A 22,378-nucleotide genomic window follows, 5' to 3' on the forward strand; every position below is an offset into this window, starting at 1 on the left:
GCGATGTGGTGCTGAGAAGAATGTATATTCTGTTGATTTGGGGTGGAGACTTCTAGATGTCTATTAGGTCTGCTTGCTGCAGAGATGAGTTCAATTCCTGGATATCCTTGTTAACTTTCTGTCTCGTTGATCTGTCTAATGTGACAGTGGGGTGTTGAAGTCTCCCATTATTATTGTATGGGAGTCTAAGTCTCTTTGTAATTCTCTAAGGACTTGCTTATGAATCTGGTGCTCCTGTATTGAGTGCATATATTTAGGATCGTTAGCTCTTCCTGTTGAATTGATCCTTTACCATTATGTAATGTCCTTCTTTGTCTCTTTTGATCTTTGATGGTTTAAAGTCTGTTTTATCAGAGACTAGGATTGCAACCCCTGCTTTTTTTGTTCTCCATTTGCTTGGTAGATCTTCCTCCATCCCTTATTTTGAGCCTATGTATGTCTCTGCATGTGAGATGGGTCTCCTGAATACAGCAGACTGATGGGTCTTGACTCTTGATCCAGTTTGCCAGTCTGTGTCTTTTCATTGGAGCATTTAGTCCATTTACATTTAGGTTAATATTGTTATGTGTGAACTTGATCCTGCCATTATGATATTAACTGGTTATTTTGCTCGTTAGTTGATGCAGTTTCTTCCTAGCCTCGATGGTTTACATTTTGGCATGTTTTTGCAATGGCTGGTACTGTTGTTCCTTTCCATGTTTAGTGCTTCCTTCAGGTTTCTTGTAAGGCAGGCCTGGTGGTGACAAAATCTCTAAGCATTTGCTTATCTGTAAAGGATTTTATTTCTCCTTCACTTATAAAACTTAGTTTGGCTGCATATGAAATTCTGGGTTTAAAATTCTTTTCTTTAAGAATGTTGAATATTGGCCCCCACTCTCTTCGGGCTTGTAGAGTTTCTGCTGAGAGATCTGCTGTTAGTCTGATGGGCTTCCCTTTGTGGGTAACCTGAACTTTCTCTCTGACTGCCCTTAAGATTTTTTCCTTCATTTCAACTTTGGTCAATCTGGCAATTACGTGTCTTGGAGTTGCTCTTCTCGAGGAGTATCTTTGTGGTGTTCTCTGTATTTCCTGAATTTGAATGTTGGCCTGCCCTACTAGGTTGGGGAAGTTCTCCTGGATGATATCCTGGAGAGTGTTTTCCAACTTGGTTCCATTTTCTCCCTCACTTTCAGGCACCCCAATCAGACGTAGAGTTGGTCTTTTTACATAATCCCATACTTCTTGCAGGCTTTGTTCATTTCTTTTTCTTCTTTTTTCTTTAGATTTCTCTTCTCACTTCATTTCATTCATTTGATCCTCAATCGCTGATACTCTTTCTTCCAGTTGATCGAGTCGGTTACTGAAGCTTGTGCATTTGTCACGTATTTCTCGTGTCATGGTTTTCATCTCTATCAGTTCATTTATGGCCTTCTCTGCATTAATTATTCTAGTTATCAATTCTTCCACTCTGTTTTCAAGATTTTTAGTTTCTTTGCGCTGGGTACGTAATTCCTCCTTTAGCTCTGAGAAGTTTGATGGACTGAAGTCTTCTTCTCTCATCTTGTCAAAGTCATTCTCTGTCCAGCTTTGATCCGTTGCTGGCGATGAGCTGCATTCCTCTGCAGGGGGAGATGCGCTCTTATTTTTTGAATTTCCAGCTTTTCTGCCCTGCTTTTTCCCCATCTTTGTGGTTTTATCTGCCTCTGGTCTTTGATGATGGTGACGTACTGATGGAGTTTTGGTGTGGGTATCCTTCCTGTTTGTTAGTTTTCCTTCTAACAGTCAGGACCCTCAGCTGTAGGTCTGTTGGAGATTGCTTGAGGTCCACTCCAGACCCTGTTTGCCTGGGTATCAGCAGCAGAGGTTGCAGAAGATAGAATATTGCTGAACAGCAAGTGTACCTGTCTGATTCTTGCTTTGGAAGCTTCCTCTCAGGGGTGCACTCAACCGTGTGAGGTGTGGGGTGTCGGTCTGCTCCTAGTGAGGGATGTCTCCCAGTTAGGCTACTCAGGGGTCAGGGACCCACTTGAGCAGGCAGTCTGTCCGTTCTCAGAACCCAACCTCCGTGTTGGGAGATTCACTGCTCTCTTCAAAGCTGTCAGACAGAGTCGTTTGCGTCTGCAGAGGTTTCTGCTGCTTTTTGTTGTTGTTGTTGTTTAACTGTGCCCTGTCCCCAGAGGTGGAGTCTACAGAAACAGGCAGGGCTCCTTGAGCTGCTGTGAGCTCCACCCAGTTCGAGCTTCCCAGCGGCTTTGTTTACCTACTTAAGGCTCAGCAAAGGCTTTGTTTACCTACTTAAGCCTCAGCAATGGCGGGCGCCCCTCCCCCAGCCTCACTGCTGCCTTGCCATTAGATCGCAGACTGCTGTGCTAGCAATGAGGGAGGCTCCGTGGCCGTGGGACCCTCCCGGCCAGGTGTGGGATATAATCTCCTAGTGTGCCCGTTTACTAAGACCCTTGGTAAAGCGCAGTATTGGGGTGAGAGTTACCCAATTTTCCAGGTGTTGCGTGTCTCAGTTACCCTGGGTAGGAAAAGGGATTCCCTTCCCCCTTGCGCTTCCCAGGTGAGGTGATGCCTCGCCCTGCTTCAGCTCTCGCTGGTCGGGCTGCAGCAGCTGACCAGCACTGATTATCCGGCATTCCCTAGTGAGATGAACCCAGTACGTCAGTTGAAAATGCAGAAATCACCTGTCTTCTGTCTCCCTCGCGCTGGGAGCTGGAGACTGGAGCTGTTCCTATTCGGCCATCTTGCTCCGACCGTCTTGCTGTAGTTTTCTTTGGGTTCAGCCAGCTTATTGAATCTGTAGGTTTATTTCTTTTGCCAAATTCAGAAAATTTTCAACCATTAGTTCTTCAAGTACTTTTCTTTTCAGTCCCACCCACTTTCTCTTCCCCTGGGACTCCAATGAAAGAAATGTTAGATCTCTTGTTATTGTTCCAAATGCCCCTGAAGCTCTGTTTGTTTGTATTTTTGGTTGTTTTTTTTCCCCCAGTTGATTTTCTCTCTATTGTTCTTATTGGGTAATTTCTATTTTCAGGTCCACAGATTCTTTCCTCTCCCCACTCTCTTCTGCTGTTGAATCCATCTACTAAGCTTTTTGTTTTGGCTATTGTAGTTTTCAGTTGAAAAATTACTATTTCTTTTCTAAATCTTCTATGGCTTTGCTGAGACTTTCTATTTTTGGCTGAAATATTCTAATTTTCTATTTGGCTTAAGCATGGTAGAACTGCTTGATGAAGTAATTTTATAATGGCTGCATTAAAATCTGTTAGGTAATTCTAACAGTGGTATTATCCCTGCGTTGGTATTTACTCATCGCCTTTTTTCACTCATTTTGATATCTTCCTGATTCTTAGGATAACAAGTGATTTTTTTTTTTTTTTTTTATTAATGTGGATCTTTTCAGTATTACATTATAGGGGTCTGGATCTTAAACCTTCTATTGGCTTTTCCTAATATGGCTGAAAAGAGGAAAATCTGTTACTTTTAGGTGGGGTCCCCACTTGGCTTTTGTTGACACCGGAGAGGGGAATGGGCTCCTTCTTACTGCTGGGTGGGGATGGTGGCTTGAGCTCCCCTCTAGGCCTCTGTTGATACCAGCTAGGCTGGGAGGGGTAGGACTATCTCACTATTGCTCACAAGGTGGCCTCTCTGACTCCATACGGAGAGGGTGGGCTCTTTACCACTGGATGGTGGTAAAAATCCTGATTCTCCTCTAAACCTCCTCTGACATCACACCAGTGGGGAGGAAGAGGGTGTTTCATTACTGCCAGGTGGGGTGGAAGTCCTGAGTTCCCTTAAGTGGTCTCCACTAAATCTATGTGGAAATAAGGGGAATCTCCTTACTGCCTGGATGCAAAGTGCCAGCTCTACACTTGGCGTTTTCTGACACCACTCAGCAGGGAAGTTTTAGCTTCTAGTCACACAGCCTGTCAAGGATAGAAGTCTAAGCTTCTACCCTTGGGGCGTGGGACCACAGGTTTTTCTGTGCTGTTGCTAGAGTAGAATGGTTGTTGAATAAAAGTTTTCTGTCTTGTAGGATGCCCCTTTCCTGATCCTTTGGCTAGAGAGAGCAGGCTTTTATTAGGGCTTTATTTGCCTCCATCTGTTGGTATTTCTGGGTTGCTGGCTCTTTAGCTCTAAGTCTGGATAAATGAAGTAAAACAGAAAGGCAACTCATCACCTAGTATTCCTTTGATCCCAGGTTCCCTAGCAAGTCTGTCTTATTTGCTCTTCCTTTCAAAGACTTCTTATGTTTATTTTCTATACAATGTCAAAGGTTTACAAATCAATGCTTGATTTTTTAAAGTTCTTTTAAATTTCTGCTATTTCTTCAATTTCCCAAAAACTATAAAACAAATGTATATATATTTGCGTGTGAGTGTACACACACGCACATGCATAAACAAGGTAGATCTGGTTCTAATGCGGTTTAATTTGCTATTCAATGTAAGATATCCTAAAAAGAAGTTTTTTAGAATGAAAAACACATGAAAACAAAGTAACTGGTATATACAATTTAGGCTAAAAATATAAATGATATGTATCTAATCACTTAATATATGTGAAATCTGATAGTCGCAAACAAATCCCATATTTATCATAAGCCACATTTTTGTATAATTTTTCTGTTAAACCTTAGGCAAGTGAAACATTGGCTTTACATCACCTAAAAGCTAAGTTATAAAAACTAGGTAAATCACTACATTTTCTTGAAAGCCAGCCATAGTTTAGAAGGCCAGCATCCTGCTAACCATCAAGATATCCAACTTCCCTTTTTCCAATGTATCAAGTTAGTTTTGAACAAAATTACTGGTACATTCTTTTCTAAGAATCTGAGTTTCACAGATTAATCTGTACCAGGAACACCTAATATCCTTCCCTTTTCTCAGTATAATTCTTCTTCACTAATGTGACATAATTTCAAAGGCAATTTATTGCAAAAGCTAAGTAAAACATCCAGATTTTATGGTTGGCATCCATTTTTATAACAATGTTTAAACTCCTCAGAATAACCACAGCTAATGATGATGAAAATGGTAACAATAACAATAGTGATCACTAATTAGTACTAGCCCAAGAACTTTAGTTTCTCTATCTCCTCTAATTCTTACCAACAGTTTGACAAGGTAGGTACAATTCATAGTATTCATGTTCTCTTTTTTTATATATATAGTAAACTGAGACGCAAGAGGTAAAGTTCCTACGGTCAAATAACTTGTAAATGATGGAAACAACATGACCCTTTAGTTGAGCTCTTAATTAATACACTTCTTGACTCTCAAGAAAAGACTACTTCTTTTATCCTTATCTTTAAAAAGCATTTGTCATTAACATGAAGACAGAAACATGAGTTGTCCTCTCCCTCTAGGTAGAAAATAGCACAGAAACTCTAATTCACTTATCTCAGAATTCTTCCTGGGTAGGTTCTCAAAATCTTCCTGGGTAGGTTCTCTTTGAGAACCTACCCAGGAAGAATTTTTTTTTTTTTTTTGAGACAGAGCCTTGCTCTGTTACCCAAGCTATGCAGTGGTGCGATCTCGGCTCACTGCAACCTCCATCTCCCAGGTTCAAGTGATTCTCCTGCCTCAGCCTCTCAAGTGGCTGGAACTATAGGCATGCACCACCATACCTGGCTAATTTTTGTATCTTTAAATAGAGATGGAATTTCACCATGTTGGCCAGGCTGGTCTAGAATTCGTGACTTCAGATGATCTGCCTGCCTTGGCCTCCCAAAATGCTGGGATTACAGGCGTGAGCCACTGTACCCAGCTGTCCAAGAGGGTGTTCTGAGATCCAAACCTTTTCTCTAACTCCCATATGTTTAGAAAAATCATACTACCTAATTTTCATTGTTTTTTTCTAATTATAAAACATATGCTTAAGTATGCCAGGCTTAGTGACTCACACCTGTAATTCCAGCACTTTGGGAGGCTGAGGTGGGAGGATCACTTAAGCCCAGGAGATAGAAGCTGCAGTGAGCTATGATCATGCCACGGCACGCCAGGCCAGGCAATACAGTGAGGCCCCATCTCAGGAAGGGAAATAAATAAATAAATAAATAAATAAATAAATAAAGTGTGTATATATACACACACACAAAGTATAAAAAATTCACAACCCACATCAATGAAACATCTGATTAGAAAGTAAGTTATTTACTTAACTCAAACCCAACTGTTAATAGATACTTCTAGAACTTTCTGCGTCTAGAACTTGATCTACATATTAACAGAAACAAATGTACACACAGAATAGATGTAAGATATGTGTGTATACATGCATATTTTGCAAAATTGAGATACTTCTCATAGTTTTCTGCAATGTCCTCCCCTTTGTTATTGTTAACAGTAGATCAATTTCAATCTATGTGAGTATAATAGATGAATCTGTGGTTTTATTTTTTAAATAATTTAATCAGTCATTTTCTTTTTCTTAGTGGTACATTAAAACACGGTGAATCTCAATGATAGGATAATACAGTCAAAATACTGCATTTAAAAACTGACTACTGTTGGTTAGGAAAACCACATTATCTTAGATTTTCCAGAATGGTTTAAAATGTAGCCATCTTTTTTTTCCTTTTCAGAAAAGATTATTAAATGTTTAACTATATAGCATTTACATTTTATAAATCTGAAAGACTTTCCTGTCTGTCTGGTCTCAAATCTTAATTCATACACCTTGCACCATGTAAAAATATTAACTTGTGTATTGCAGACCTAAACACAAAATGTAAAAAATGAAAATATTTTTGACTGTGTTAGGCAAAGATTTCCTAGCTACTACAGAAAAAGCACAATTGACTAAAAAGAAAACTGATAAATCAGACTTCATTAAAATTAAGAATTTTTGCTCTTTGAAAGACATAGTTGAGACAATGAAAAGAAAAGCTAGACTTGGAGAAAATGCATACAAATCACATATATGATAAAGGAATTGTATCCAGAATATATGAAGAAGTCTTAAAACAATGACATTGCAGTTCAATTCAGAAAAAAAAAGCAACATATTTACTATTTTTAATGGTTAAACATGCTCTTTAAATATTATGTCATAATTTCTATATATCATAATGTAGTTGTCTAAACCTTTAGGGGAATGATTAACTTTATGCTTCCTTAAACTGTTCAGAATCAATAAGTAGATAATTAATTACCTTTTTATGCAAAACTTATTAAACCTTATTAAAAAATACCATCAGTGGGTGATCAATCCCTTAAATGTAGTTTACATTGGCAGCTGCTAGACAGAGGGAAGAAAGGGAAAAGAAAGAGAGATTTAGGTAGAAATAATGGTATACTTTACTCTATAAAATAGACTTCTCCATTTTCGGTATAGGCCATCTCCCAGTTTTCAGGTAGAGGACCTAAATTATCCTCTGCAGAAAGAGGTAGGTATTGAGGGAACTTCTGAGAAGGGTCCGTGATGGGAGCAGCGATGATGCTATTATTCACAGGTGGTAATGCTGTTTCTTGGAGAGTGTGCTCGTCTTGTTCACCAGAATCGGCTGCTTAATCATGTGAAGAGGTGAGAGACACAGAGAGAAAGAGAGGGGGGAAAAAAAGGTATTCAGCAATCATAACCCATACCTGGGAAGTATGTAACTATACACATCTATATTCTTTTTGTTTGTTTGTTTGTTTTTGTTTTTTTTCACATCTATATTGTTAAACGCTCTTATCCTTTCCTAATTCCTGGCCATTAACTATTACTTCTATTTTATTTAGATGTCTGTCCCTTAATTAGAAAGCATCGAAATGATCAATGAAACTTATTTTACTTAAGAAGAAGGGGAAAAAAATCCCAAGTAATATATTGCTCACAATCTTGGAAATGTCAAAGAAGAAACAAATTCATGACTCAAACTCTTAAACCAAGAAGGCCATCAAAACACAGATGGATCTGCACCCTCATTCTATAGGTATCACTTGATTTCATTATTCAGAAGATGTTTGGGCACAAAAATGTATCCAGGGTGAAAACACAGACACAGTGGCATTATTACCCATTCTTGTATAAATTATTTTATGTTATTTTTATATTTGTATAAATATCTTTGGTAGACACTGGCAAAGATCAAAGATCAAAGGTAAATTAAGCTGAAACATATACAAAAGTTTAGAATATGGAGAGAGCTACACCAGTGAGTCAGATTGGAACCTCTTTTGAAAAAGTTATGTTCCTGTGAAAACCCAGACAGTTACCCCGAGAACAGTATCATGTGGGCGGAATGATACGACTTGAGTCTTAAAAGAAGGCTCGAAATACTTGAGTCTCCTTGCCTTCTTATTAACTAGAAACATCAGGGGTGATGTCATCAAAGTATCCCCAAATGGCATTGTTGACATTCTGGTTGAATTTTTATAGAGGCCGATGATATTAAATGTCAATCTCTATGGGGCTTTAAAATTGAATAATCAGGGTATGTAGCGAATTTCTATCTCCCACAGTAATTCTGTAGACATTTCTGATTTAGTGAAAACAGACTGAAGAATGATAAAAGGCTGTTTTCAAAGCTTTCTCTGATGAGAAGCTCCCAATGACACACATGAGAGTAAAGGTAATCTAAAAGCTGGATGGAGGACATGCTAAGCCTACTAAACCACCACCACCACCAAAGATGTAGTACCCTTGAGGAGGCTGCCTGTAGGTATTCCCAGCCCTGCATCTATCTGCTCTTCTCCTGCTAGCACCACTCAGGTATCCTTGTGGTGCTTCCCTCCACTCCAGGTCCCACATGGTCCAGGAGGGGACCTACTCCTGGCTCCACATCGTACTCCTTGCCAATCTGGAGTATTCTATCATTTTTGTCTTTGTTATTAGGTCAGGAATAGGTACGTGATCTAAGGCAAACAAATTTGAATGTCAGACATGGAAGATTTACTGGAACCATGAAGCCAGAGGTGGTTGCTTGAAGCTGGAGCCTATTTGCTAATAGGTTCTCATGCTGCAGGTATTGGCAGCCATCTTGACATAGCTTGACATGACCTGCCAGAGAATTAAGTCCACACAGAGGAAAGGAGAGGTGAAAGATGGAGAAAGTCATCTAATATCCCAGACTGAGCCTCTGATCTCTGATTTCATACCTGAAATCAAGGATGCCCATTGTTTTGATTGCTTGAACTCCCAAATTCACTTTCCTGCTTAAATAATTTGAGTTAATTTTGCAACTTGCATCCAAGAGTGCAGATTAATACATCAACTATAAGTAAGGAAACAGAAAGGAACTAGGCCAACACAGAAGAAAAATTTTGAAATGACTAATCAATAACAAAATAAATTCAAAACCTGGCAAGAATGAAAAGAGTCACCTTTAATTCTCTAGAAGCCAACAAATATTCATTTCTGGCATATCTTGGAAAGTAGACTTTTCACACTTAAGTGCATAAAAGAATCACCTGGAGAGACTGTTAAAATGTGTTATTTCTAGCTCTGTTCTCCAGAAAACAGGTTTGGGGTAAGGTTCCAAAATGCACACTTTTAAAGTACCCAGGTGATGAAGATTCCGGTAGTATAATAACTACACTTTAACGACAAAGACACTAAGAGTTCTCTTACCAACTAAAAGAAAAAATGATGTAGAAAATCAATTGTTTAAAAAGCTCCAATTTCAGTTGGGAATTACTCTACCCCTTTCTTGGTTTGAACCTGCCATGTTCCAGAATCACCAGAACCGCTGGCTCCTAGGACAGGTGTTGCCGGAAGCCAATGAGCAGAGAGTGGGGCAGTCTCCGGCTACATACTCCTCCGTACACCAGTGCCAGGCCAGAGATGCAAATGAGATGTGTAGAGAGTGGGTCTAGGCTGAAGGGAGCTGGGCACTCAGTGCCAGACAGTTTGTGCCCTGGAGGAGAGTGGACTTGGGGTTGCCAAACTTCTGACTTTTCAAGACAAGCTGGAAATCTGTATTTTTATGTAAAATCTCGCAAGTTTTCAATCATAATTTCTTTAAAAAATAATGCAGTATGACACCAGTGAAAAATGAAAGGTCATGATTATGAGCACTGACCCCGGAGAGCCTTACTACCTAAGTTTGAATCCTGGCTTTACCACTTACTAACGTGGGCAAAGTACTTAACCTTGTGTGCCTTCACTTGCTCATCTGGAAAACGGGGACAAAAACAATCCCTATCTCACGGAGCTGTGGGGAGGATTAAGTGGATAAGGCACTCAGAATAGGGTCTAGCACATAGTGAGCCACAGTAAGTAGTTGCCAGCAGCAAAAGTACCTCTATCTTCATCAAAATTATGATTAATTTTGTCTTCAGGCCAGACCTGGCCCCCAGCCTGCAAATATGTTACAAATAAGTAGAAAAAGGATAGATAGGTTATAACAACAGACCACAGATCATAGTCTTGTCTGCTTCTAGCTGTGCAGTTTTGCCTTTCTGAGCACATATTTCTCGATCTGTAAAATGGGCATAATGTACATGGCATGAGAACAGAATTAACACATGCAAAGTGCCTGGTACCTGCGGCGTGCTCAGTGGATGGTTGGGACTGAGACCTCTTACTGGAACTACAACTGTCCAAACTCAGTGACTGACTTTTCACTTAGGAGACAGCAAACTGTCAGAATGATAAGGAGAAAGAATAATTTCATTTAAAAATTTTAATTAACCTATTTTAATAGAAACTGGATATAACAGGAAAAGGGTAGTGCCAATGGGTGAGCCACTACATATGAAATGAGATGCACTCAATTTAAGACTGAGTGTATACATGTTTAACAAAAAAAAAAAGTCCTTCCCTCTCAGACACTGCATGAAGGGAATATTAGCTCTCTGGGAAAATCTCTCAGTAATTTTAATTTCCTGGAGGAAAAAAAATCCCTCCAGCAACTAGATCTTACTTTAAATTATCCAAGTATTTGTTTTTATTTTATATGCTTTCTATATCTTCTTCTCAGCTCAACAGAATCTGAATCTCATTCTCTGAAAGAAAATGGAAAGTCCAAAAATGAGCTGCTGGCACAGACATATGGCAGACTCAAGAATTCACAGCCTTAGTCATGGCTTTGACTTTGACACATGCTATGATTTCAGAAAAATCTTTTGTTGGTCATGGTGGCATGTGCCTGTAATCCCAACTATTCAGGAGGCTGAGGAGGGAGGACTGCTTGAGCCCAGGAGTTTGAGACCAGTTTAGGCAACATAGCAAGGCCACATCTCTACAAAAAATTAAAAATTAGCTGGGTGGGCCGGGCACGGCGGCTCAAGCCTGTAATCCCAGCACTTTGGGAGGCCGAGACGGGTGGATCACAAGGTCAGGAGATCGAGACCATCCTGGCTAACATGGTGAAACCCTGTTTCTACTAAAAAAATACAAAAAAACCTAGCCGGGCGTGGTGGCGGGCACCTGTAGTCCCAGCTACTCGGAGGCTGAGGCAGGAGAATGGCGTGAAACCTGGGAGGCAGAGCTTGCTGTGAGCCGAGATCACGTCACTGTACTCCAGCCTGGGCGACAGAGCGAGACTCTGTCTCAAAAAAAAAAAAAAAAAAAATTAGCTGGGTGTAGTGGCACGTGTCCACAGTCCCAGTTACTGGGAAGGCTGAGGTGGGAGAATCACTTAACCTGGGAGGTGGAAGATGCAGTGAGCTGTGATTGTGCCACTGCACTCCAGCCTGGGTGACAGAACGAGACCCTGTCTCAAACAAACAAACAAAACCTTTCATTTAATTTACCAAAGATTTAGGAGCACTGCTACCACTTTCTTACTAAAGGTTACCACTGAAACCAAAGAGGACAGGTAGAATGGAATACTGGAACAAGATGGAATAGGGAGACAGGGAACCTGGTTTTCCCATTGTTCAGTGGTGTAACAGGTACACAGTCCTTCAGGGTTCTCATCTGCAAAACTGGAAAGGTAATATCTGGATTGCTTCTCTCTCAAGATTTTCAGGAGGTTTATGGGACACATGTAAAAATGGTTTGTAAAACATAAGCGAACATGAATGACATTTTTATTCATAGTAAATCAGAAGCTTCCAAGTATTTACACACACACACACACACACACACATACACACACACACACCCCGACACACACGGGAACTTTTAAAGGTGACTTCAAGAACATAAGCCAAGTCAAAGAAAATTTCTTAAGTTCATTTTAAATTATACATGCTTTCAGGTTTATGTGTATCTCCCACTGTGTACAACCAGTCATAATCTTCGAGGTTCCATAAAGCTGATGAACTTGATTTAAAACACAAATAGCATAGTAGGTGTGGAGTCAGACTTTCTGGGTTGCAGTGGCAGCTTTGACCTTCCCTCACTGGTTCTGTGATACTGGACAAGGTATTTGACCTCCCTGGTATATGCATAAAGAAGTCAGCAAAGTGCTTGCCATATAGTCCATATTTGAGAAACATTAGATCTTATAGAATGATTATCTCTTAACGTTCCAAAGCAATGCTTTATCACTGTCTACCAACAAAAAAGAAGTGTCAGGCTGGGCAAGGTGGCTCACGCCTGTAATCCCAGCACTTTGGAAGGCCAATGTGGGTGGATCACGAGGTCAGGGTATTGAGACCATCCTAGCTAACACGGTGAAACCCCGTCCCTACTAAAAATATTAGCTGGGCGTGGTGGCAGGCGCCTGTAGTCCCAGCCACTCGGGAGGCTGAGGCAGGAGAATGGCGTGAACCCGGAAGACGGAGCTCTCAGTGAGCTGAGATAGCGCCACTGCACTCCAGCCTGGGCGACAGAGCAAGACTCCGTCTCAAAAAAAAAAAAGGTGTAGACGGGCGGATCACGAGGTCGGGAGATCGAGACCATCTTGGCTAACACGGTGAAACCTCGTCTCTTCTAAAAAATACAAAAAAAAAAAAAAAAAAAAACTAGCCAGGCGAGGTGGCGGGCGCCTGTAGTCCCAGCTACTCGGGAGGCTGAGGCAGGAGAATGGGGTAAACCCGGGAGGCAGAGCTTGCAGTGAGCTGAGATCCGGCCACTGCACTTCAGCCTGGGAGACTGAGCGAGACTCCGTCTCAAAAAAAAAAAAAAAGTGTCAGCAACCTAATGTTTAAGAATATCAGGGATTATTGAAAGAAAAAAGCCTAGAAACATGATTAAGTAATGTTTTGATGTCTCTCAGAGGTGTTCATGAATGAACCTGTTACTTTTTAGTTTTTTTAGTTGTAGTGATTTGTTGCACATTCTCTTTCTTATTTTTTAAATTTTTATTATTATTATTTTTTTTGAGATGAAGTTTCACTCTATCACCCAGGCTGCAGTGCAATGGCGCAGTCTCGGCTCACTGCAACCTCTGCCTCCGGGGTTCAAGTGATTCTCCTGCCTTGGCCTCCTGAGTAACTTGGATCACAGGCACCGGCCACCATACTCAGCTAATTTTTGTATTTTTAGGAGAGACAGAGTTTCACCATGTTGGCCAGGCTGGTCTTGAACTCCTGACCTCTGGTGATCCGCCCGCCTCAGTCTCCCAAAGTGCTGGGATTACAGGCATGAGCCACTGTGCCCCTCCCTTGTTACACACTTTCTAAGGTGTCTCTAAAAAACACAGTATTTTTGCAAAAGTCTTTGTGTATGTAACTGTGCTTTTGCCAACAGTGTAACTCTACCTTCATTAAGCCCACATAGGAAGTGTTCTTTCTCAAGGACTCTTTTTAGGCCCATAATTTGGGCAGAATTTGTAGAAGACTCTCCCATTGCTTTGTGTTCACAGTCAGTTCCACGGTGAGCATCTGGGATGACTGCCCACCGCTCAGCTTCTGCCTTAATCAATGACTGCAGAAAGGAGGGGTGGGCTGCCTTCTCAGGATGCTTCTGGCCAATAGGCTCCCTGATCTTTTGTCTGCAAACAGTCCCAGCGTTACTTAGGCATGTTATTGAGACAAACCTTCTTCAAAAGACTCAAGCAAAAGGCAGCTAAGATAGAAATAGCAGCAAGTTATTAAAAATATCCTGGTAAATATCATTTTAATGGCTCCATAATATTTCTACATTTTGATATGATGCTCATGCCGTTATCATAGCTGGCCCAAGCAGGAGCCAACTCCTCATTATGCCACTGTCACTCTACATGCAAAGTGGCTGGTGGATTCCTATTTAATGTGGTTCAGAACATAAAATGCTTTGACACCACTAGTTTCACATACGTATGGACTGGGTACTGTTAATTATGTGAAAGATCTAGCATGAGTTAGTGTATGACAGATTGTCAGCTGTCGCAGGTGTAGTGTTATAATTGAGGGGACAGTCAACACGCTCCATACGTTGTGAAGAGGTCCCATCACGTGCATATCTCAAGGCCACTTTTTCCTCAGTGCATCCTACTGGCCTTCTTGGTATCAGACAAGAACGTGAGGAACACAATCAGTTGCCACTTAGCTTTCTGTTTTGTGTGGAAACTAATCATCAGACTGACTTTGGCAATGATGATCTGGGCCCACAAGTTGTTCTAAGATGCCAGGATTTCAAGTGGGGATTTTATGGGGTCAGATTTTCTGAGGCATGGCTTCTAGAGAGAGATTGATAGTAGTTAGAAATAGGAAACTGCATCTACACTTATAGTCAACTACCTCTACTTTGTTCCTTATTTCTACCGAAAAATCTATTTAATAAATGAAGGACAAATACAGGCACACAAGCTTCTTGGGGACCACCCAATCTGCTTGGCAGAACTGTTTTGCTGCACACTACCCCCAAGGTCTTCTGTTTCTGTGACCACAACTATGGTTTAGGTTATACCATCATTTGCTATTCTTATTTATCAAAATATCAAGGCATTAAAGTATGAGATTATTTGAAAGAAATGTTAACATGTTTTCTTTTTTTATTTATTATTATACTTTAAGTTCTAGGGTACATGTGCATAACGTGCAGGTTTGTTACATATGTATACTTGTGCCACGTTGGTGTGCTGCACCCATCAACTCGTCAGCATCCATCAATTCGTCATTTATATCAGGTATAACTCCCAATGCAATCCCTCCCCCCGCCCCCTCCCCATGATAGGCCCCGGTGTGTGATGTTCCCCTTCCCAGGTCCAAGTGATCTCACCGTTCGGTTCCCACCTATGAGTGAGAACATGCGGTGTTTGGTTTTCTGTTCTTGCAATAGTTTGCTAAGAATGATGGTTTCCAGCTGCATCCATGTCCCTACAAAGGATGCAAACTCATCCTTTTTTTATGGCTGCATAGTATTCCATGGTGTATATGTGCCACATTTTCTTAATCCAGTCTGTCACAGATGGACATTTGGGTTGATTCCAAGTCATGATCTGTTTTCATTTTGGTAAGGGCTACTATAAACATACGAAAGATTCCTAAATGAATGAAACCAGCTGATTTCAATTAAAACATAGGTACAAGGTGGCAAATTTCTTCTAGATATTACAACTATAGGGCAGGCACTGGCCTAGCCCATTCTAATAGAGAAAATAAGAAATTTCCATGGAGTCAAATTCATACAGCTAGAAGGGGAAACTCAGAAATGACCTAATCCCAGCAAGTCATTTTATACACGGATGAGTTAGGCATAATGTTCCTAAGAAGACAACTACCAAGAGCCAAGGAAGGATAACAAACAAATCTCTTCTGTCTTTACCTGACACTTCTTGCACAAATGTTGGGCTATCCAGTTGCTATAACAATAAACTCATCCAAAAAATTTTATTGCCATTTGACAAATTGTAGGCTTCTCAGCTTAGTTAATAAATTTTTAAAAACCTCAGTGAGGCCCATACAGGTTGCAGACAGCATTCATAAATAACAAACTTTTCCTAAATATTCTGTTAGAGTTGGCAGCACAGGGGAAAACAGTCTAGTAATCTCTCCCTTCCCCAGGGCTGATGCTAATCAATAACCAAAGTATGGTAATGTGAGAAAAGGCCACTATGGGAGAGGATAATCTCATATGTTGAAAATGGATAACTTATTCATAGCTATAACTCTAAAATATTAAATACAATATTTAAGTACAGGAACAACAGAAGAAACAAGGTGTTCTTCTAATGCACAACACTATAGACTGAAGTTACTCCTGTCTTATTCAGCTGTTACATTTGGAGTTACTATGTAAGGTCAAATCCTTATATAGTAAAAAATATTCTTGAGCTCTTCTGGGTCACTGCACTAACCCAAAGAACACACATTATTATTATTATTATTATTTTATTTTTTTATTTATATTTTTTGAGACAGAATCTTGTTCTGTCACCCAGGCCAGAGTGCAGTGGTGCAATCTCGGCTCACTGCAACCTCTGCCTTCCAGGGAACACACATTATACCCTGTGAATGGTGCCCCCTGGAGTTGTGCAGTATGGCCTTACCCAAAGGCCTTGTCCTTGAAAATCCCTTCACAATTATGTTGTGCACATGTACCCTAGAACTTAAAGTATAATAATAATAATAATAATAATAAACAACCCTTCATAAAATACAACAGACTTAAGCTCAGAGGTAGAAAGCCCTGAATATAGATAAAATAGATATATAATATAGCCAGTAATACATAGGCTATATAATATAGAATGCATATATAGGATATAATGATAGAATTTTACTTTTCCATCTTTCCCCCTTTTAAGGCATATAGCAATTTTGCATAAGTTAATGGAACACATAATATCCTTCCATTATATCTCTGCTTTCAAAGACATAAGAGGGTCCTGCTGGCCTTCCATACAGCATCAACTGACATTACACTGATAAAACACTTTCTCATATTTTGCTTCATAGCAATCAGCCATAATGATAGAGATGCTGCAAGATTCCCCCCTCAAAAAAAAAACCAATGAACAAAATACAGCTATTTATATACATATATCATTTTGAAGAGAAAGAAACCATGCTGATTTCTCATTTTCCTTCTTCATACATTCACCCCCAGCTCCTTTAAGGTATTCTGGTGAAGTTAAAATACTCCTGTAAAGGGGCATGAAAAGAAGACCAGGGAAAGGACCATCTCTTCTGCAAGCACTGTGTGGTCCAAGTTTGAATTTTGGCGACCCTACAAAATCCCTCTTGAGAACAGCATCCTTTTCAAAACTGTATGCAAAAGCCTCCTTGTCATCCCTTCCCCAGGTCCATTGAGGGCAACATGGTCTGACCTTTACCTGTAAAGCTGCTGTTCATTTCAGGAATGTCATCCTCCTCCTCATTCTCCGCATGGACTATGCCAGCATTTTGCATATCATTGTAGGACTTGGTTCGCTTCGGGGTCGACTGCTTAGAGCCAGACTGAAGGCTTTGCAAGGCATCCGTCGTGATCACTTTCCCACTGACTGGCTGGCTAGGAGGCTTGGGTGTCCCATAATAGTTTCCTAGGTGATAGAGAGACACATTTGCATGTTTCAAAAAGAATACTTTGTTTTTTTTTTAAGACTTCACATCCAAATCTCTAGTCACATTAGAAAAAATTAAACTAGAAAACCAGAACAAACTGTATTTTATTTCTGGAGTGGGTTAGAAAAGATGTCTTTCCTATCCAGCTAGACACAGTGATTTCAGATGGGAAGAGGAAAGCTGTATTGTTTTAGTGCAAAGAACCTACTAGGGCTAAAAACAAAGGAGGCTATGCTGAATAGTAAACCTTCCTCCTCATTACATTTGAATATCAATTGGTCATCTTTTTACATATATGCACCAGCATAATGCTGAATCCAATTTAGAGCAAGACTCACAGAAGATAAAAAATTCATTACTGCCGGCATCCTTACAGGCCTAAAAAGTTGAGGTCACCTTCCGTTAATAAGGGGACTCGTCAAGAGGGAACCAGGGCAATATTTAAAAAGAAAGACAGTAAACCCCACGTGGCGCCTCTTTAGCTGAATGGCAGGCTTGACTCTCAGAGTCCTGAGGGGTAGGAACAAACCCTTGCCAAGTTTTAACAGAAAACCCTGTGTCAGTGGTGGCACCCAGTATGGGTCACTCTTCCAGTAGTGGCCCATCTTCACTTTCAGCCACTCTTTCCCAGTTTGATTTAGGTCCCTCTATAGTGTGCTATGTGATTCTCACTTGTACATAAATAGATGTTTACATTTTAATTTTTTTATTTTAATAGATACATATATTGTTAATTTGCTATAGAGAAATCTCACTGGTAAGTTATGATAGCAATATAAAGTTTGCCTTTAGAATTTAAGAAAAAAAGCAATACTTTAAAAAATTGACTTATTTTTCACTTGAAGTTTAAAAAGACAGTTTTATATAATAAGAAATCAGCTGAATACATAATAGTGTTGGTAGTAATAAGAGTTTCCTTTTGAAAAGTTAAAAAGTCAGCTATTTTTTAAAAGTTATTTTAAAGATAACATTAAATAAATAATACGTGTTCTCCATATGAACAAAATCATAAAGGGTGGTTCATCAAGTTTGAAAAACACAGTTGATAACAATAATATTCAGTGGCTACATGATAAAAGACATCAACCTTAGAATGTCATCGCTCCATTTACCACTTCGCATCTTTCAGAGCAAGGCCAGGAAGATAGGAAATGATTCTGAGATACTGAATCAATCCTAACTAATGTTTGTAATTCTATGCCTAGTAAAGCAGAATTTGTAAATAATAATAAATCCTATACACACTCTCTCTTTCCAAGGATCCAACCCCATTGCCTATCCTCAGTACATAGCTACATAAGAAACACATTTTATTACACAAGCACCAAAAGAAAAAAAAAAAAAAAACGCAAAAGGAGACAGCAATAGCCTGGTCTTCATGAGATATACAGATAAAGAATTCACTTCTCAGCAGGGTACAGTGGATCATGCTTGTAATCCCAGCACACTGGGAGGCTGAGGCGGGCTAACCACCTGAGTTCAGGGGTTCAAGACCAGCCTGGGCAATATGGTAAAATCCTGTCTCTAAAAAATATACAAAAATTAGCTGGGCTTGGTGGTACTCTCCCGTAGTCCCAGGTACTTCGGGGGTGCTGAACAGGGAAGGATTTCTTGAGCCTGGGAAGTTGAGGATGCAGTGAGCAGAGATTGTGCCACTGCAGTCCAGCCTGGGTGACAGAACTAGATCCTGTCTCAAAAAAAAAAAAAAAAAAAAAAAAATTGCTTCTATTGGGCTTTATTCTTAACAATAAGGTTTCTTTTTTTTTTTTTTTTTTTTGAGATGGAGTCTCTCTCCATCACCCAGGCTGGAGTACAATGGCACTATCTCGGCTCACTGCAACCTCCACCTCCCAGGTTCAAGCGATTCTACAGTCTCAGCCTCCCAAGCAGCTGGAACTACAGGCATGCACCACCATGCCCTGCTAACTTTTTTGTATTTTTAGTAGAGACGGGATTTCGCCATGTTGGCCAGGCTGGTTTGGAACTCCTGACCTAAGGTGATCCACCTGCCTCAGCCTTCCAAAATGCTGGGATTACAGGCATGAGCCACCACACCTGGCAATAAGGTTTCTTTTTTAAGAGAAAAAGGTTTAATAGTTTTTTAAAATGTTTTTTGAAACATCAAAATGTATAGAGATACACACCCATTTTCTTTCAGAGGAGTGTAATAGTCTGTATCAGCAGGAAAACTCAACATACACATTTTTTAAATGCAGTTCATGAAAGAGCACCATGTTCAAATTTGAAGGATGCCAGGTAGAAACCTGATACGAATATTCTGGTGGCTTATAGTCAACGCAATCATTCAAGTGTTTTCATAGGAAGTAATCTATCCATATCTTCAAAAATCTTCTTTCAGGTTTTCAACTTAAAGGCGCAGGAATTGAGTCGAATCAGCTTGAAGAAAGGCATCTCACACGTGTCTTTAGGGGCTAACACTTGAGCAAAGAAGAAATTAGCACATGTGTCAACCAAGAAATGCACTTAATCTTGCATTTCTATGGAGGCTGTATCAAAGGATGTCTCATGCCTTCATTGAAGGTGTAAGTAACTAGGCCAAACTGTTAACTTTTTCATTAACTGAAGACTATTTAGTGAAGTTTAGGAAAGTACGATTGTTAACTATTTTAAAAATGATCTGCACAGTGAGAAAAAAGGGAGAGAGACTAGGCTCTAGTGAATTTAATTTTCATTCCTTACAATCATTATTATATCAAGACATCATGTACATTTTCGAGTCAGATGTTAAACTAAGGCTAATATCTAAAAATAAGAAACTTCTACTGAAAGATGTGGAATCCCTCCCTCATAATTTTCATATGTATAATTTCCTAGCCATATCCCTCACTTTCAGTGCCATTAAACTGAAGTAGCATTCATAAAATTATTAATCATTCAAAATCAATTAAAACTTCAACATCTGCATTTATGGCAGAAATAGTAAGTGCTTGGAAAATAAAAGTTCCACTTAAATTTGACAAATACGTGTGGATTTTCCATTAGGTACCTATCTTCACTTTTCAAGTTCAAAATCTTTCTTAAGTTAATAAATGATTAGCAGATTTGTCAATGCAACTACATACAACCCAGAACAATCCACTTGTTCACAATGGTTTCCCGTTTCTGAAAATTAGTTTAACATTGAGTGGAGGCAGATAAAGTAGATAATATTAGGTTGAACCATATGAAATTGCTGTTGTAGAAGATATAAACTGTCAAACATAAGCAATTTCCCCGGCTTTAATGAGTGGCCCATGAGCAACACTGCAGAGCCTTGGCACACCGTATCATGGGGTAGAAGGCTTGGAAGAGACAGTTCAGAGTTGAAAGCCCACTACTAACTAACTAGCTGTGGGACTCTGGGCAAGTCTTTGTCCTCCTTTAACTTGGGATTCTAAGAGAACCTAGTTTACACCTAGAATAGCTGTTAGGAGGACAAAATGAGACGGTCTGCCTTTAACCTATGCTGAAGTCTGCCACTATGGTGAGGGTAGATAAATGCTATCTAAAGTTGCTATTGCATGTTTCCAATCTTTAAAATGACACCCATACTACATTGTTTTGAGGATCAGAGATCACGTATCCAAAGTGCCACACATGGTAACTGAGCACTAAGCAAGCAAACCTATCAATAACCAAATAACCAAGTCTTCCACCCTCAGTCTCTCTAGTACTTTCTCTGTGAAATGGGAATGGTAGCACCAGCTGTAGCAACCTCATAGGATTGTGACAGTTAACTAATGCAGATTTTTCAAAGGTACTCTGTAAACTATAAGGTGTTACATATGAGACGGTGTTATTATTGTCCAAATCTCTCCATTATTTCTTATTTCCCACACTGAAGCCTACAACCTTTATAGAAAAGTTTCTGTCTAGTGGTTTTCTAACTGCAGAGTGTTCAAACTTTCATACACCACTGTTTTAAAATAATTTGGATTAGTGACCAACATTTAAAATTAGAAAGCTTCTAGTTGAAGTCTGGATTCCCTGCTTGACAAAGTGTAAAGTCTGGTTCCAGGGACTTCATCTCTTATAGAAAGATTTCTCTTATAGAAAGATATAGAAAGATTGCTGAAAAGCAAGTATGTGTCTAAAGCCAATTCACATGAACATACTAAATCAAGGATTTCTGCAGAGAAATTTTTGCTCCCCCTCTTGGTTTTGCCTGACCCTTGGCAGACAAAGATCTTGGACCCCATCTAGAACAGTGCCCTAAGGCTGCGGCAATGCAAGGGCATGGGCAGATACAGGGGCACGAGCAGAGGTATGAGTAGATGTAAGAAAACCTCAAACTTCAAAAAGTCCTCAATAATTCACAGATTAGCCTTTGAGTGAAGTGATTTTTGGAGGACTTGCTTTTGGCCCTGGGCTTTTGGACAAAAACTCTGGCTGTCTTATTTCAGCTCTGGCTGTCTTACTCTGCTGTGAACTGTCCTTACCGTGCAGCAATGGGCAGGATGGGTCACGTATGCTCCAGTTTGCCACAGTCACCACTGGTCTTCTCTGCCTCTACGCAGACTATTCACCCTCTTACCTCACCTGTCTGGCCCCTCAGGCATTTGAGTTCATGACTCTAACCTTCCAGAAACACTCCACCTTTTGCAAAGGTTTGCACTCTTGTCACAATCAAGCAAAGTCTAGCCACAGCAGAAACACAAACCTTACAATGTCTAGCCATGTAGAAACATAAACCTCACAGACAATATGTGCCACTTAATGGTATTAAATAAAAATCATCTGAAAAATTATAAGTGATTAAAAACTTAATTGGGGCTATCACTTGGTAGGCTGCACAGTGTCTAGAAGCCGTGAGCCTGATTGTCCCACAGGCTCTGCGTTATCCAACACACGTTTCCTGCAGTGGCTGGGCTCCCTCCCAAGTGGAAACTTGTTCTCTCTGCTGCTATTTTCAGAACTGGTTCTACAACAAAACTCAACAGGGAGGGTGGCCAGGGAGGAAAGCGGAGGGCAAAGGAGGACTTAAGAGGAAGCCACTGCTGGCCTTAATTAAGAAGCACAATCTCTGGCCAGGACAAAGCCAAAAAAAATATTTTTCTGACACACATTTAAAAAGTAATAGGCACTGCGAA

At 40.0% G+C, this 22,378-nt stretch overlaps 1 protein-coding gene across 20 annotated transcripts in view; it reads right to left on the reverse strand.

The window, feature by feature from the left end:
• Positions 1 to 22,378, reverse strand: part of MAGI1 (membrane associated guanylate kinase, WW and PDZ domain containing 1) — a 691,563-nt gene that overhangs the window by 123,394 nt on the left and 545,791 nt on the right. For 12 of the 20 annotated variants that reach the window (XM_033210363.1, XM_033210366.1, XM_033210365.1 and 9 more), the window contains exons 4-5: positions 17,060 to 17,266; positions 7,288 to 7,489 (exon numbers count right to left, since the gene is read on the reverse strand). In XM_033210363.1, coding sequence (XP_033066254.1) covers positions 7,288 to 7,489; positions 17,060 to 17,266 — 409 coding nt within the window. Of the gene's footprint in view, positions 1 to 7,287; positions 7,493 to 17,059; positions 17,267 to 22,378 lie in introns of all 20 variants that reach the window. The other 8 variants (XM_033210361.1, XM_033210364.1, XM_033210367.1 and 5 more) reach the window with 1 other exon arrangement.

Source organism: Trachypithecus francoisi, unplaced genomic scaffold (genome assembly GCF_009764315.1).
Source record: "Trachypithecus francoisi isolate TF-2019V2 unplaced genomic scaffold, Tfra_2.0 Lachesis_group0, whole genome shotgun sequence".
Classification (NCBI taxonomy): domain Eukaryota; kingdom Metazoa; phylum Chordata; class Mammalia; order Primates; family Cercopithecidae; genus Trachypithecus; species Trachypithecus francoisi.